This window comes from Ranitomeya variabilis, chromosome 5 (genome assembly GCF_051348905.1).
Source record: "Ranitomeya variabilis isolate aRanVar5 chromosome 5, aRanVar5.hap1, whole genome shotgun sequence".
NCBI classification, from domain to species: domain Eukaryota; kingdom Metazoa; phylum Chordata; class Amphibia; order Anura; family Dendrobatidae; genus Ranitomeya; species Ranitomeya variabilis.
The window spans coordinates 450,730,231-450,746,557 of NC_135236.1; the positions used below are offsets into that span (position 1 = coordinate 450,730,231).

Below are 16,327 nucleotides of genomic sequence, written 5' to 3' on the forward strand. Positions count from 1 at the left end.
TTTACATACTGAATACAACATTGCTTTAGAAAAATAAAAGTTCTTCAGGCAGACGTTGGCACTATAGCATTATACAGTGGATAAAATATATATTTTCGTTTTTAGACAGACTTTTTTTTTCCAAGCAAAATTATATTGCATTCCAATAGATGCTACTGCGCTGGCGCCAACTTGAGGAAGACTAATTTTATTTTTTTTTTCCATACCATATTGAATTCAGTTTGTAAAATAGGGGGCAGGTGACTAAGGGATCAATGTCCTGTCATAAGCTCATAAGGATGAATATCTAAGCAGAGCACCACATAAAGACTCCCCACACCCTACCCCACAGGCCGCCCCGGAGCATGAGAATTTCATTAACTGGAAACTGCAAATGAAACTTAAACAACTGTAAGAGGGTGGTGCTGTTATGGACAGTAAGGAACACGCTGTCACTTTAAGAGGCTGCACCCCCTTGTCTGGTGTGATGGAATGTTTTGCTTCTCCCCTGCTCTAATCGTTGTAATGAACTGGTCGGTGCAGAGCGCAGGTGTGGAGCTGGAGCAGCGTGTGTGAGATGGAGCTGCTAGAGAGAACTTTGTGCTGTTTGCTGCAAGAAAGGTCCCACAGCTTGGGACGTGGTGCGTTTTGTGAAATTTGCAAGACTCTTCCGGGTACAGCAAAGGTGGCTGTCCTGTGCTAGTTTGTGAAGCCACGAAGATACTGAGAAGGGGACTTACAGTTTCCAGGAGCATCCCTAGGATCCAGAAGCAAGGAGAAGTCCACGCTTCGCAGAGCTGACAGGAAGCCGTGCGCACCACCGTGTTGGACTTCTGGGGGCCCCCCTGGGACTGTACCTGAGTCCCCAACATCACCGTGAGTCTGTTCCTGTTTGGTGCACCTGTTAGGGCCTAGTGCAGGCTTCAGTAGTCAGTACACGGGAGCCGTGTGGCCTGTTTAGTAAAGGCCAGGGAGGTTATACATAGAGTAGCATTGTTATTTGTTTATTGTTTAAAGTTGCTTGAGAGACAAATTCTGAGTCTGTAATTGTTGGAGAACTGTGCTATTTTACGGACAAGATAACTCATGTACATTGTCTTATGCTATTGTAAACCCCTGTTTGCATCTTCCTCGTTCCTTTCATTCCTTGCCTCCCAATTATTCTACCCTTTGCTGTTTGCACCTCATCTTGTGTACAGTAGTCTTCCTGCACAGTGGTGGTCCCCCGGCCATCGCTTCACAACAACCACAAAACGGATTTAATAAACCAAGGGATCATTTTAATCAGTATAATGGTGTCAACCTGACACTGCCTGTAGTTTACTGGGCACAATCCTGCTGACGAGTTCACTTTAAAGTTGTCCATAATCTGTACAAATCCATTGAGAAATAAACTCAAATCTTCTTGAAGTGGAAAATTTAAAAATAACCAAAAGTAAAATAATGTGGTTATAACTGGGGATGTGTCTGTGTTCAGAACTGGCCAATCACATTTAAACTCGTATGAAATGGTGGCCAGTACACAGCTGCCATTATTTACAGTGATTATCATTAACCCAATGTACAGTTTTTAGCTATTCTAGTAGGAATTTCCTGACATTTTAGTTGCATTTTACGGCAAATACCATGGTGTGAAAATCGCTTACTAATATTTACCAGGGAACACTGTGAAGGCTGTCATTAAGAAGTGGTTTAAATTTGGAATCACAGTGACATTACCTAGAACTGGACTTCCCTCAAATATTACTGAAAAAAAAGAATAAAATAGGTCTGGGAGACCTCCAAGAAACATACAGCAACATTAAAGGAACTGCAGGAAATTTTGGCCTGTACTGGTTGAGTATGGCATGTGTTACCAATCTTCCTTATTCTTCATATATTTGGCCTGTGTGGTAGGGGGGGAAGACAGAAGCCTCTTCTTACAAAGAAAAACATCCAAGCCCAACTATGTTTTGTCGAAACCTGCTTCAAGTCTGCCAAAAGCTTGTGGGAAATAGTGTTATGGTCTAATGAGACCCAAGGTTAAACTTTTTGACCATAATTTGAGACGGGATTGTGACAACACAGCATTTTAATCTTAATTATGCCAGACGTATATTTTCAGTAGGCCAGGGGACATATGCTATTGTCTGAACGTTGACTATTGAACTTGTGTTTTTCTTCTGTGGGTCAAGAAACATAGACTTGTCATGAGTCTGAACGTTCACTCTTGAAATTGATGTTTGTGAATTGTTGAATGGCTTCTGTTTACCTCTTATATCAGCTCCTATAGTTTGTATTACTATCTTTGGAGGACAGGGACACAGGGTCATTGAACAATCAATATTTGCTAATGTATTGATTACCCATTGTATAAGTCCATGTAGTTGGTGACCTTCAAAACAGTGGAGGACAAACTATGCAGATTGATTAAATACTCCAACAAGAGTTAATTTCATCCTACCTCTACCCTGACCTGTGGATGATCTGATTTCTGTCCTTCTGCAAAAAAGAGAGACTCTATAGAACAACAGCTAAGGCACCATCAAGGTGAACACAGATTTGCCATTCCACAGGATGCCAGTTTAAGAGACCATGGCTCTACCTGGAAGAATACAGATTTGCTCCTTTGACTAACACTCGACCCATGGGGATGTTTGGGGAAGCAGGTTGGGACCCTCTGGTGACCTGGCCATGTGCCTCAATGGGCTGTTGGCTTCCTAAGTTTGTTGTTACCTTCTCTCTGTGGGTGCCCGCCAAAAATGGGGTGCTACTGGTGAGGGTAGTCTGCCCTGGAAGCCCCGAAGTTGCAGCTGCTCTAATCCCTTCGAGTCACCAGAAGGGTAATGCTCTGTAATTTTGCACCATCTTGTTTATTTGCTGCAACTGTTCTAGATGTTATTGTCTGTTGCTGGTTCAGTAAAGTATTGTCACACTGTTTTACCCTCACCCTGTTTTGTCTCAGTGGTATTATGCTGACTGGGAAGGAGTGCGGGCGTTCAATAGGGTGAACCCTGGTTCATGTGGCCTTTTTTAAGACAGCAGGGCCAGCAGATTAGAGCACCCACTGACCCCTTTGTCTCCATAGGGATGTTTGGCGCAAAGCTGACACTGCTCATTACCAAAATAACACCATAACCACAGGGAAGCATGATGGAGGCAGCATTATGCTTTGGGGCTGTTTTTTGGCAACTGGAACTGCGGCTTTAGTAGATGTGTTAGGAATTATGAACAGTTTCACATGTTCAGTCAATTTTGCATAAAAAAAAACTTTTAGGCATCTGCAGAAAAGATGGTGAATTTCCCTAAGAATTCCTCCAAATAAACAAAGAATGGTTTCTCCAAAAGAAGATGAGAGCTTTGGAATTGCCCAAACCTGAATCCAATTGAAAGTCTGTGGATGACCTGGAGAGGGCTGTACACAGGAATTGCCCTCACAATTTCACAGATTTGGAACACTACTGCAACTGCCATGCTGTTAGACTCCTACCCAAAAAGACTGAATGCCATCATAAATTCAAAGGGTACTTCAATTAAGTGTTAGTTTAAGGGTGTGCAACCAAAAAGAATATTTTATTTTTCAATTGAATTAAGTGTAAAGTACTGGAACATCTCTTGGTGTTGAGCTTGCATGTGTTTCACATGGGTCCAGTTAGACAGTAGAGTTCTCATAGCACCTTGTACGACTCTGGGCCGAGCAGGTGACTGACTATTGTAACCATCGCTGATCGATGTATGATCAGGCACACAGTGATTCTGTTTCTTTACTGTGGCAGAGCACACAGTGATCTGTGACTCCTGGCTTATGTTCAGTAACTGAAAAATGCCTGCGCCTCTCATCCATAGTGCAGGCATGTAGCATTATTCTCTGCAGCTGTTTGTCTGCATTATGGCTAAGAGTGTACAGTGATCCCTTCTTCAGTTACCGTTTGTACAACCAGAAGTCACAGATCACTGTGAGCCCTCGGACACAGTAAAGGCAGACAGCATAGTTGTGTTCCTGCATCATATTATCGTTAGCGCTGAATGCAATGTTGATGACCTGCGTAGCCTGCGGTCTGACATCTGGCTATGAAGACTCTGATGTCTACCTCGGCCCATGTGAAGGATACGTGCGCTCTCCGGCTGAATACTACAATTATAATCTGCGAATGCTCGGCCACAGCAGGAGAAGCTTGCAGGTAGACGAACTCTACAGTTTGAAGCAACTTATAAAACCTGTGATCAGGTACATGGGTATGCTTCATGTTTTAAAAAAAAAAAAAAAAACTAAACCAAAACAGTAAGTTCTGGTATTGATATTTGTTTGAGAAGTGTATTTTTCCAAGTTATTTTTATTGCAAAAAAAACCCCTTTTAAATCCTATTTTCATGTTGAACATATTGAGGGTAGGTGCACACGGTCAGTAATTGGCAGCGCTTTGGAAACCGCACATGTCCGCTCCATCCAAGGCGCTTCCGGCTTTTGAACGCAGGTGATTTTGCATGTGTTAATTGAACCGTGCAGAATCGCTGCATCCAATACATTGTACGAGTGAGATTTATCTTGCGTAGACTCGCATCTCCACAAGAAAAAGACATACTGCAGTCTGGAAAGATGTGCCGCATGTGCATCTCCGCAGGTAAGCTGCTGGCATCTATGGACATGGAATTTCTTGAAATCCCATTCACTATGCTGTAACATCTGGCCACTGCTGAGATATGCAGCGTCCAACCCACGGCGTTTACTGACCGTGTGCACATACCCATAAAGGGGGGGGGGGAATTAAAATAAAAAAACCTGAAATATTGCAGCTTTAATTACACTGGCTAACAAGTCAGTAAAGGATCATGTGTGTTTTGTTACGGCATTGCTTCTCTCACTATGAGTCTGGCCCCACCAGGCGCCCTGGGACCCCATTAGACCTCAGTGATCAGTTGTTAGGTTGACCATATTTCATAGTTTGGTTAGTCTGCTGTGATAGAACTTCCAGTTCTGACTAGTCAGATGGAAATACTTGACATATTTTTCCACAATTCATGGTTTTAATATTTGCAGGAAGTTGAGAAATACAGAGGAGACTACAACAAACTGCGATATGAAAATGGTATCCTTACATCTCAACTGGAACACCAGAGGGAAGAACAGCATAGATCTTTAGAAGAACAAAAATTCAGATTTGAAGCACAGGTAATATTTAATTTTCTAATGTCCAGTTAGTGTTATGAATATACTGGGAGAGTGGGAAGTCTATTGAAAAATGTGTTAAAGGGTCCATTTGCCCCTGTGCCCTCTTAGTGATCCACCACCGGTCTTTTTCTAACAATGTATCGGACCCTCTCTGGTGTTTGTGCTTTCTGTTTTTTGGCCGGTCAGGCACGTGATAACAGCAGCACTGCAGAGGTAACAGAACACGAAGTATGGAGAATGTGGAAAAGCCTGACCAGCGCTGGAAGATAAGCAGCTAAAGTAAAAACAAATCTATTTAAAACATTATTTAAACCAGTGGTCCCCAATAGGGTTGAGCGAAACGGATCGGACAAATTCAAAAATCGCCGACTTTCGGCAAAGTCGGGTTTCATGAAACCCGACCCGATCCCAGTGTGGGATCGGCCATGCGGTCGACGATATTCGCGCCAAAGTCGCGTTTCGTATGACGCGTTCAGCGCCATTTCTCAGCCAATGAAGGAGGACGCTGAGTGTGGGCAGCGTGATGACATGGGTCTCGGTCCCCACCATCTTAGAGAAGGGCATGACAGTGATTGGCTTGCTTTCTCTAGTCACCTTCCACGACGGCATGTGGAGGTTGCCTCTTTGCCCTAATGGGGAACAGGAAACACAGAGAGGTTAAAAGGACCTCCCACCTCCCACTTGCCAGTGTCTTTCCTGTTCCCCATGGGACAGGGAGAGGTTTTCCATGTGCTGTAGTGGCCGGCGGCTACGGTACCTTTGCAGGCTCTGCCTGTATAGCCAGGCAGCAGATGGTCGCTTCAAGCCTCCTCCTTACGCTGCTCCCGTCGTCCTGCTCGCAGGTACCTCGGGACCCCCTCCCGGCCTTCCCGCGCCCCCACGAGGGCAAAGCAGGCCTAGCTTCCCTGACTGGGCTCCTCCTGGAGCTGCCCGGCGTCCTCCTCCTCCATGCTGTCGGCTCGGCGTTCCGGAAGTGACGTCAGCGGCCTCGCGTGTCACTTCCGGTTTCCCCCATACACTGAGAAGCCGGTACTTCCGGGTTTCGCCGGCCGGCGTGTCGGACCTCAGAGCTCCCTCACCTGGATCCGGAGGGGGAGGGGGATGATAATCGCTAGAGGCAGGTGCTAGGATGGCGTCCATAAAAGCCTGCTGAACCACCACTGAGGTAAGGCTATTTCCCCCAGTATGGATGGTTCTTCATGCCCCGTATCTGCGGAGCCCAGCGCCACCCCTGCCTCTGTGAGTGTTTGCAGGGATGGGATCCGGGAGGAGTGTAGCAGGGGTTAGAAGTCCTCACCCCTCTCTCCCTTTGTATATTTCAGGGAGAAAAACCTGCCCCTAAAGGTGCCAATAGGAAGAAGTGCCCTGTCTGTTCCATTAAATGCCCTCCTAACTGGGATAAGAAACTCTGTCAGCCATGTACTGACAGAATAATAAGAGCTGAGCAGCCATCTCTGTTAGATGAGATTCGCTCACTAGTGAAACAGGAGGTACAATCTTCCCTGGCAGCTTTTACACCTCCACCCCCACCTCCACCTCCGCAGCTGCAACCTCATTCCCCAGCTAAAAAGAGGAAGATTCAGATTGTGGAATCCGACTCTGATTCAGAACTCTCTCATGCCTCATCTGTTGGCTGGGAGGATCCGGTATCACCTAAAGCTGAGGTCAGGAAATACCTTTTCTCCTCAGACTATATTGAGGATCTGGTCTCTGCTGTCCGTAACACCATGGGACTAGAAGAGGAACCTGTACCGCAGTCCATACAGGATCAGATGTTTGGTGGTCTTTCATCGGAGAAGAGAGTGGGCTTCCTAGTTCATACTAACATTGTCAGTATGATTAATCAGGAATGGGAACTACCTGAGAAGCGTCTCAGTACCCCTTCAGAAATGAAGCACAGATTTCCGCTTGAGGATGATCTTAAATTGGACATTCCCAAGGTAGATGTGCAGGTGGCTAGAGTCGCCAAGAGAACTGCACTCCCTTTTGAGGATTCTTCACAATTGAAGGATCCCATGGATAGAAAAATCGAAAGTCTCCTCAGAAAATCATGGGAAACTTCTACGTCTGTCCTTAAGGCTAACGTCGCCTCCACCTGCGTGGCTAGAGCCCTCTCCTGCTGGCTTGAGAAATTAGAAAATCACATATCTCAAGGTACCTCTAGAGGCGAGATATTGGATTCCCTCCCCATTTTGCATAAAGCTACAGGTTTTTTGGCGGACGCTTCTCTGGAATCTGTAAGAGTCGCCGCCAGATCCCTTGTACTTTCCAACTCTGCCAGAAGAGCCCTCTGGCTTAAGCTATGGAGTGGGGATATCACCTCTAAAGCTAAGCTCTGCGCCATACCCTTTAAAGGAGATTACGTTTTTGGTCCAGCCCTAGATGATATTCTCGATAAGGCTACCGACAAAAAGAAAGCGCTCCCGGAGCAAAAACAGCCTAGAAAACGTTTTTTTCGTGGCCCACTACCTCAGCCCTCTCAAACAAGAGGCAAAGGAAAAACAGGCAGGTGGAGCTACGCAAAGGGTAGGGGAAAAAATATTTTTGTCCTGCAGCAGCAGTCCCAACAGGACAAACAATGACTCCGACCCGGTGGGGGGAAGACTCTCGAAATATGTGGATCAGTGGGAAAATATCACCAGTTCCCACTGGGTTCTCAACGTCATCAAGGAGGGCCTTTTAATAGAGTTAATTTCTCCCCCCCCCCTCAGGGTCTAAAGATCACTTCCCTTCCAACATCAAGGGATCGCAGTCTATTGTCCTTGGGTCTCAAGGATCTTATGAGATCAAATGTAATCTCCCCAGTCCCACAATCAGAATGGGGAAAGGGACACTACTCCCGACTTTCTGGTTCCCAAACCTTCGGGAGACGTCAGGATTATTATAAATTTAAAGGGTCTGAATCAGCATGTGAAATATCGCAAGTTCAAGATGGAGTCCGTAAGATCTGCGATTCCTCTGATAGAACATCACTCCTTTATGGCAACCATCGACCTTGGATGCGTATTTCCACATCCCTATTCACCAGAGACACAAAAAATATCTCAGGTTTGCGATACAGGGGAGTCATCGGGTGGAGCACTATCAGTTTGGAGTCCTTCCCTTCGGCATCTCCTCAGCACCGAGGGTGTTTTCCAAGGTGATGGCAGAAGTAGTGTCATTCATCCGGAAACAAGGTGTCTGCATAGTGCCCTATCTGGACGATCTTCTGATAGTAGCTTCCACCGAGATAACCCTAATATCCCATGTCTCAACCACTCTAGAGATTCTGAGATCCCTAGGTTGGATTCCAAACCTAGAAAAATCTCAGCTTCAACCTGCAAAAACAAGGAGATTTCTGGGAGTAATTCTGGACTCAGCAAAACAAATGTCCTTCCTCCCAGACGATCACAGACTTCCCTTAGTAACAAAAATCAGGAAGTTCAAAGAGATGAGGACTCCTACTCTACGAGAAGGAATGTCGCTGTTGGGCTCCATGACAGCCTGCATACAGTCGGTGGCTTGGGCTCAAGCTCACTCAAGGACTCTCCAAGCCCATATTCTAGACAATTGGGATGGTCGACCTGGCACTCTTACCAAGAGGATCCACACTCTGGGCAGAGTGAAAGCTTCCTTAACATGGTGGATGAATCCCAGGAACCTACTGAAAGGTGTATATTGGATTCAATCCCCTCTATCCACGATCAAAACAGATGCCAGCAAGAGGGGCTGGGGAGCCATAGTAAACCATGTCCCCTATCAAGGTCATTGGAGCCAGTCGATCACCGAGAGATCATCAAACTTCAGGGAGCTCAAAGCTGTGGAAGAGTCCCTACTAGCGGCAAGTCATCAGATTTCTGGACAACATGTCCAGATATACTCGGACAACATGACCACGGTGGCTCATATCAGGCACCAGGGCAGTACAAGGACCCTCAGTCTAAAAAAGATCTCCGCTCGAATCTTTTCCTGGGCCGAAAAACACCTACTGTCCCTGACGGCAATCCACCTGAAGGGTACTGTAAATATTCAGGCGGACTACCTAAGCCGCCAGGATATTCATCCTGGCGAATGGAGCCTGGATCTTCAAACATTCAACATGTTAGTACACAGATGGGGTCATCCAGACGTCGACCTCTTTGCCTCTCACCAGAACGCAAAAGTCAAAACCTTTTTTTCCTTGAACCCAAGAGGCAATCCCAGGGGGTTGGATGCTCTAACCCAAGATTGGCAGTTTCGCCTGGCTTACGCATTTCCGCCAATCCCAATCCTTGCCAAGGTTCTACGGAAGATACGCCTAGAAGGGACTCCGACTATCCTGATAGCTCCATTGTGGCCCAAAAGAAGTTGGTTCAACTTAATTATCCAACTACAAGTGGATGGACCGGTAATGTTACGATCTTCTTTCTCAGGGTCCCATTCTCCACTCAGACCCTCAGAAGTGGAGCTTGGCGGCGTGGTTGCTGAAGCCCAGGTATTAAGAGCTAAAGGACTATCAATCCCTGTCATAGCTACTCTCCAAAAATCGAGAAAACCGGTAACCAACGCCATCTACAATAAAATCTGGAAAAGGTTTTCTTCATTCTGTCTGCCTAACCTTCCAGACCCTCTCAAGCCTAATATACCCATCATTTTGGATTTTTTACAAAAAGGCTTAGAAATAGGTCTTAGACCCAGTACCCTCAAGGTACAGGTCTCTGCACTTAGCTCGGTTTTTGACCAAGATTTAGCGGGTCATCGCTGGATTAAAAGGTTCATGACGTCAGCTACTAGAATGAATCCTAGAAAACAGATCATAGTTCCCCCATGGGATCTCAATATAGTACTCCAAGGTCTGACAGGTCCACCTTTTGAACCACTATCTTCTTGTTCTCCACAAAATCTAGCCTACAAAACGGTGTTTTTGTTAGCCGTTACTTCAGCTAGAAGGATTGGTGAATTACAGGCCTTGTCTATACGAGAACCTTATCTTCTAGTAAGAGATGATTCAATTGTGCTTCGTCTTGATCCGTCTTTTCTTCCGAAGGTTATCTCTGACTTTCGTTCTCAAGAGATTTTCCTACCAACTTTTTGCCACAATCCAGCAAACTCGGAAGAAAGAAGATTCAACACCTTGGATGTCCGGCGTATTCTTCTACAGTACTTGGACCTGACCCGTTCGTTTAGAATTGATCATAACCTATTTGTCCATCTCTCAGGACAAAACAAAGGGAAAAAAGTAGCCAAAAGTACCATCGCTACTTGGATCAAGAAGGCTATAACGGAAGCCTACCTCGCTCAAAACAAATTGCCTCCAGTAGGAATCAAAGCCCATTCAACCAGATCTACATCGGTTTCCTGGGCAGAAAGAGCAGGCGCATCTCCGGAGCAGATTTGCAGGGCAGCAACGTGGTCTTCACTCCATACCTTCTCTAAACATTACAGACTAGATGTATTGTCCAATAAGGACTTAGCCTTCGGCCGTAAAGTACTCCAGGCCGTTGTCCCTCCCTAGTGCCAAATTAGTTGGTATTCCTCCATATGCCGTCGTGGAAGGTGATAAGAGAAAATAGAATTATTCTTACCGTTAATTCGGTTTCTAGGAACCTTCCACGATGGCACTAATTTCCCACCCGATACATATTCCTTGATTAGTTCTGGGATTCTGAAGGTAAACCAGTGCTACGGTCTCAGTTGTAAGTCACTGGCAAGTGGGAGGTCCTTTTAACCTCTCTGTGTTTCCTGTTCCCCATTAGGGCAAAGAGACAACCTCCATATGCTGTCGTGGAAGGTTCCTAGAAACCGAATTAACGGTAAGAATAATTCTATTTTCTGCGGCTTCACAGGGGCTATAAAGGGGCGTGCACGCCGACCGCCATCTTACTTCTGCCGATCTTAGCATAGGGAGAGATTGCTTCAGCTTCGTCAGAAGAAGGGATATAGTTAGGGAGGGAAGATTAACCCCCAAACCGCTTGTGCTGTAGCGATTTCCACTGTCCAACACCACCTTTGTTTTGCAGGGACAGTGGAGGCTATATCTTTGTGCATCAGCTCTGTAGCTTATTAGGCTGCCTTATAAGGCTACTTTCACACTAGCCTCGTGCACTGCACGTCGCTATGCGTCGTTTTGTTGAAAAAATGCATCCTGCAAAAGTGCTTGCAGGATGCGTTTTTTCTCCATAGACTTGCATTAGCGACGCATTGCCACACGTCGCAACCGTCGTTCGACGGTTGTGTCGTGTTGCGTCGGTCCATCGCCACCAAAAAACGTTGCATGTAACGTTTTTTTGGTGCGTCGAGACCGTGTTTTCCGACCGCGCATGCGCGTCCGGAACTCCGCCCCCGCCTCCCCGCACATCACAATGGGGCAGCGGATGCGTTGAAAAACAGCATCCGCTGCCCCCCGTTGTGCGGCGCTTTCACTGCTTGCGTCGGTACGTCGCAATGACGCAATTCGTCGTGCGTCGTACGACGCTAGTGTGAAAGTAGCCTAAGGCTCCCTGATAGCTGCATTGCTGTTTGCACCTCTGCTGTGCAAACCAACTGCTTTTTTAAAAGCAAAATCCTGTTGCTCCTTTCTGCACAGTTATCTTGTTTATTTGTCCACACTTTTGTGTGCAGCAGTCCTTTTTGTTGCTGCCATACTTGTCCTGAGATCATTGTAGGGAGATTGAAATTGTACTACAGTCCTTGGATTTTTTTCAGATATCTTCCAGCCACTTTCTGCCACTTACATTGTGTTGTGTTACACACTGTGCCTGAGTTGTGGTGCTGTCTCCCCCCAAAAAAAGTGCTCACAAGGTGGATATACCTCAGTCCTCTTAGTTTGTGGTGTATCAGCAAGCCACTTTCTGCCACTTACATTGTGTTGTGTTATACACTGGGCCTGAGTTGTGGTGCAGTCTCCTCCCAAAAAAAGGGAGAATTAAATTCTCAACAAGTTTAGATACACCTTCTACCTTGTTTTACAGTACCATATAACGGTTGTTATTTTGGTTAGATTTTCCCAAAAATGAGGAAGTCTGGTGGAAGAGGCCGTGGGCGGTCGTTGCCAGCTGGTACTGATGGTGGTGGTGGAGCATCTGGTGGTAGTGGGAAAAGCAAAATAGCAGCTAAGGCTGGAGGTGTTGAGCCAGCGTCATCGTCTGCCTACACAAGGCCTCGAAGGCTCCCTTATCTGGGAGTAGGAAAACTGCTTTTAAAGCCGGAGCAGCAGGAAAAAGTTTTGGCTTTCCTTGCTGACTCGGCCTCTAGCTCTTTCGCCTCCTCTTCCGACAGTTCGAAATATAAAAGCAGCGAGTCGTCAGTGGATGCTCCCAGTCAGGAACAAGTCGCTTCCTTGTGTCCTTCACCCAAACCTAAAGTGAAGGATGCGGCAGGCGACACTACAGTTAACTCCATGGAGCTCTTTACACATACCGTGCCTGGGTTAGAAAGGGAAATTGTTAACTGCCCATTACAAGATGAATCGGACATGGAGTGCACTGATGCACAGCCACAGCTCGATTATTATGCTGTTCCATTGACTCAGATCACTACATTGCCCTCGCAGTGTACTCAGCCAGAATCTGACCCTGATGAGACTATGGTGCCCCGTCCCGAACGCTATAGCACCTTACACGGTGACACAGAGGAAGGTGCACATGACATTGAAGAGGAGGTGATAGATGACCCAGTTGTTGACCCAGATTGGCAGCCATTGGGGGAAGAGGGTGCCGCTGACAGTAGCTCAGAAGCGGAGGAGGATGATCCGCAGCAGCCATCAACATCACAACAGCTTTCATCCGGCAGGCCCATCTCAGGCCAAAAAAGTTTGTCAACCAAAAAAACAGTTTTAGGACAGCGTGGCCATCCGGTGAAAGTAGCACAGCGTGCAATGCCTGAAAAGGTATTGCATAGTACGAAGAGTGGAGTGTGGCAATTTTTTAACCAAGATCCGAATGATCAGTGCAAAGTTATCTGTAAGAAATGCTCAAAGACCTTTAGCAGAGGGAAGAATCCCCTAAATTTAAATACAATGTGCATGCGTAGACATTTAACCAGCATGCACTTGCAAGCCTGGACTAACTACCAAACGTCCTGTACCGTTGGTGCACCTGCTCAGAATGAAGGTAGTCAGCAACGCTACATTTGTTCCCTCATTGTAAGCCCACCAGTTAGGACACCACCAGCAGCAAATGTGGAGGTATCGTCGCAAGGCCAAAGCAGTCACGGAATCACAAGGTTTTTGGAAGGTAACACTGTATGTAGGTCAACATCAAGAATACCATCACCAACCCTCTCTCAATCGGCCATGTCCACCACCACCACCACCGCTAGTTCCACCATATGCACCTCTCCAGTCCAGCTCGCCCTACAAGAGACTCTCGTTAGCAAAAGAAACTACTCATCCTCTCATCCGATTACACAGGGTTTGAACGCCCACATTGCTAGACTAATCTCGTTAGAGATGATGCCCTACCGGTTGGTTGAAAGTGAAGCTTTCAAAGCCCTGATGGCCTACGCAGTACCACGCTATGACCTACCCAGTCGACACTTCTTTGCGAGAAAAGCCATCCCAGCCCTCCACCAGCAAGTCAAAGACCGCATTGTCCATGCACTGAGGCAATCAGTCAGTAGAAAGGTGCACCTCGCAACAGATGCATGGACCAGTAGGCATGGCCAGGGACGTTACGTGTCCATCACGGCGCACTGGGTTAATGTGGTGGATGCAGGGTCCACAGGGGACTGCCATAGTGTGACAGTTCTGCCTAGCCCACGGTCTAGGAAACTGTTGTAGGCGTTCACCCATCCTCCTCCTCCTCCAGAAGCGAGAGCTCGTCCACAGAGCGCACGACCACTCCATCCGCAGCTGCCAGTGTTGCACACGAGGTGTCCCATTATGGAACAGCTAGTGGTAAGCCTCAGCAGGCTGTGTTGGAAATGAAGTGTTTGGGCGACAACAGACACACCGCGGAAGTTCTGGCCGAGTACTTGCAGCAAGAAACTCAGTCCTGGCTGGGCAGTGTACATCTTGAGGCAGGCAAGGTAGTCAGTGATAACGGAAGGAATTTTATGGCTGCCATAGCCCTTTCAGAACTGAAACACATACCTTGTCTGGCTCACACTTGAACCTGGTGGTGCAGTGCTTCCTGAAAAATTATCCGGGGTTACCAGCCCTGCTCCTGAAGGTGCGAAGACTTTGCTCGCACATCCGCCGGTCACCCGTACACTCCAGCTGTATGCTGAACCATCAGCGATCGCTGAGGCTTCCCCAGCACCGCCTAATAATCGACGTTGCAACAAGGTGGAACTCCACACTGCACATGCTTCAGAGGCTGTGCGAACAGAGGCGTGCTGTAATGTATTTGTGGGAGGATACACATACACGGGCAGGCAGTTGAATGGCAGACATGGAGTTGTCAGCTGTGCAGTGGTCAAAGCTACAAGACCTCTGTCAAGTCCTTCAGTGTTTTGAGGAATGCACACGGCTGGTAAGTGCAGATGACACCATCATAAGCATGAGCATCCCACTAAGGCTACGTTCACATTTGCGTTGTGCGCCGCAGCGTCGGCGCCGCAACGCACAACGCAAACAAAAACGCAGCAAAACGCATGCACAACGCTGCGTTTTGCGCCGCATGCGTCCTTTTTTTCATTGATTTTGGACGCAGCAAAAATGCAACTTGCTGCGTCCTCTGCGCCCGGACGCGGGCGCCGCAGGGACGCATGCGGCGCAAAACGCAAGTGCTACGCATGTCCATGCGCCCCCATGTTAAATATAGGGGCGCATGACGCATGCGGCGACGCTGCGGCGCCCGACGCTGCGGCGCCGACCGCAAATGTGAACGTAGCCTAATGCGTCTGCTGATGCAAAGTTTGACGCACATTAAGGAGCAGGCGTCTGCAGCCGAGGAGGAGGGAAGCCTTGATGACAGTCAGCCATTGCCTGCTCAGGGAACTCTCCTGGACGAGGTGGTGGACGAAGAGGAGGAGGAGGATGATGGGGATGAATATTTATGGGAGGAGGATGCTTCTCAGGGGGCAATAGAAACTGGTGGCGTTGCAAGGTCAGGTACAGGGTTTTTGCGGGAGACAAGTGATGTTGAATTGCAAGAAAGTGCTCCTCAACCCAGCACAAGCAGTGAATTGACACCTGGAACATTGGCCCACATGGCTGAGTATGCCTTGCGTATCCTAAAAAGGGACCCCGCATTATCAAAATGATGACCGATGACGATTACTGGTTGGCCTGCCTCCTGGATCCACGCTACAAAGGGAAATTACAAAATATCATGCCACATGAGAACCTTGAGCAAATATTGGCTACCAAACAAGCAACTCTTGTAGACTGTTTGGTTCAGGCATTCCCAGCACACAATGGCGGTGATGGTTCTCACATGAGCTGCAGGGGGCAACATGGCAGAGGTGTTAGAGGTGCACAAATTCGAAGTGGCGTTGGACAGAGGGGTTTTATGACCAGGTTGTGGAGTGATTTCGCAATGACCGCTGACACGACAGGTACTGCTGCATCAATTCAAAGTGACAGGAGACTGCATTTGTCCAGTATGGTTACGAACTATTTTTCCTCCCTTATCGATGTTCTTCCTCACAGGTCATTCCCCTTTGATTACTGGGCATCCAAAATAGACACCTGGCCTGAATTGGCAGAATATGCATTACAGGAGCTCGCTTGCCCTGCTGCTAGTGTGCTATCAGAAAGAGTCTTCAGTGCTGCTGGTTCAATACTGACCGAAAAAAGGATTCGTATTGCTACCCAAAATGTTGATGATCTAACCTTCATTAAAATGAACCAATCATGGATTTCAAATTATTTTGCCCCACCTTCCCCTGCTGACACATAGCTTGCCTGGAAAATGTCTTGCTTTTGGCCTCCTCTGACTGACTGACCCAATTCCTCCATTTGCAGCTGCTGAATGTCCACCATAGGCCATTTTTTTACCTCCCTAAATGGACTGACTCCCCCCACAGGGCCGTGGTCACCACCTAGTGCAATCACCCGTGCGAGTGCCGTTTGCCTGGACAGGTGGGTGTGCCCACTCTTGGACGACTGCACTGGCACAGGGTCCCTCATAGTACAATGAAGTGTCTGACGGTGGTGGTGCACAACAAACGTCAGACACACCGTCATAATATGAGGGGCCCTGTGCCAGTACCGCCGCCCACGAGAGTGTTCCCCCCAGGTCGAACAGTGCTCTACCACTTCCAATACTTACCTCTTCCTGCTCCACCACTGTGTAGT

General features: G+C 47.4%; 1 protein-coding gene across 4 annotated transcripts in view; it reads left to right on the forward strand.

Annotated features, from left to right (window-relative positions):
• CEP83 (centrosomal protein 83) overlaps positions 1–16,327 on the forward strand; it is a 98,942-nt gene that overhangs the window by 13,704 nt on the left and 68,911 nt on the right. For all 4 annotated transcript variants that reach the window (XM_077265403.1, XM_077265402.1, XM_077265405.1 and 1 more), the window contains one exon: positions 4,996–5,127. In XM_077265403.1, the coding sequence (XP_077121518.1) occupies positions 4,996–5,127 (132 nt within the window). The remainder of the gene's footprint in view (positions 1–4,995; positions 5,128–16,327) is intronic.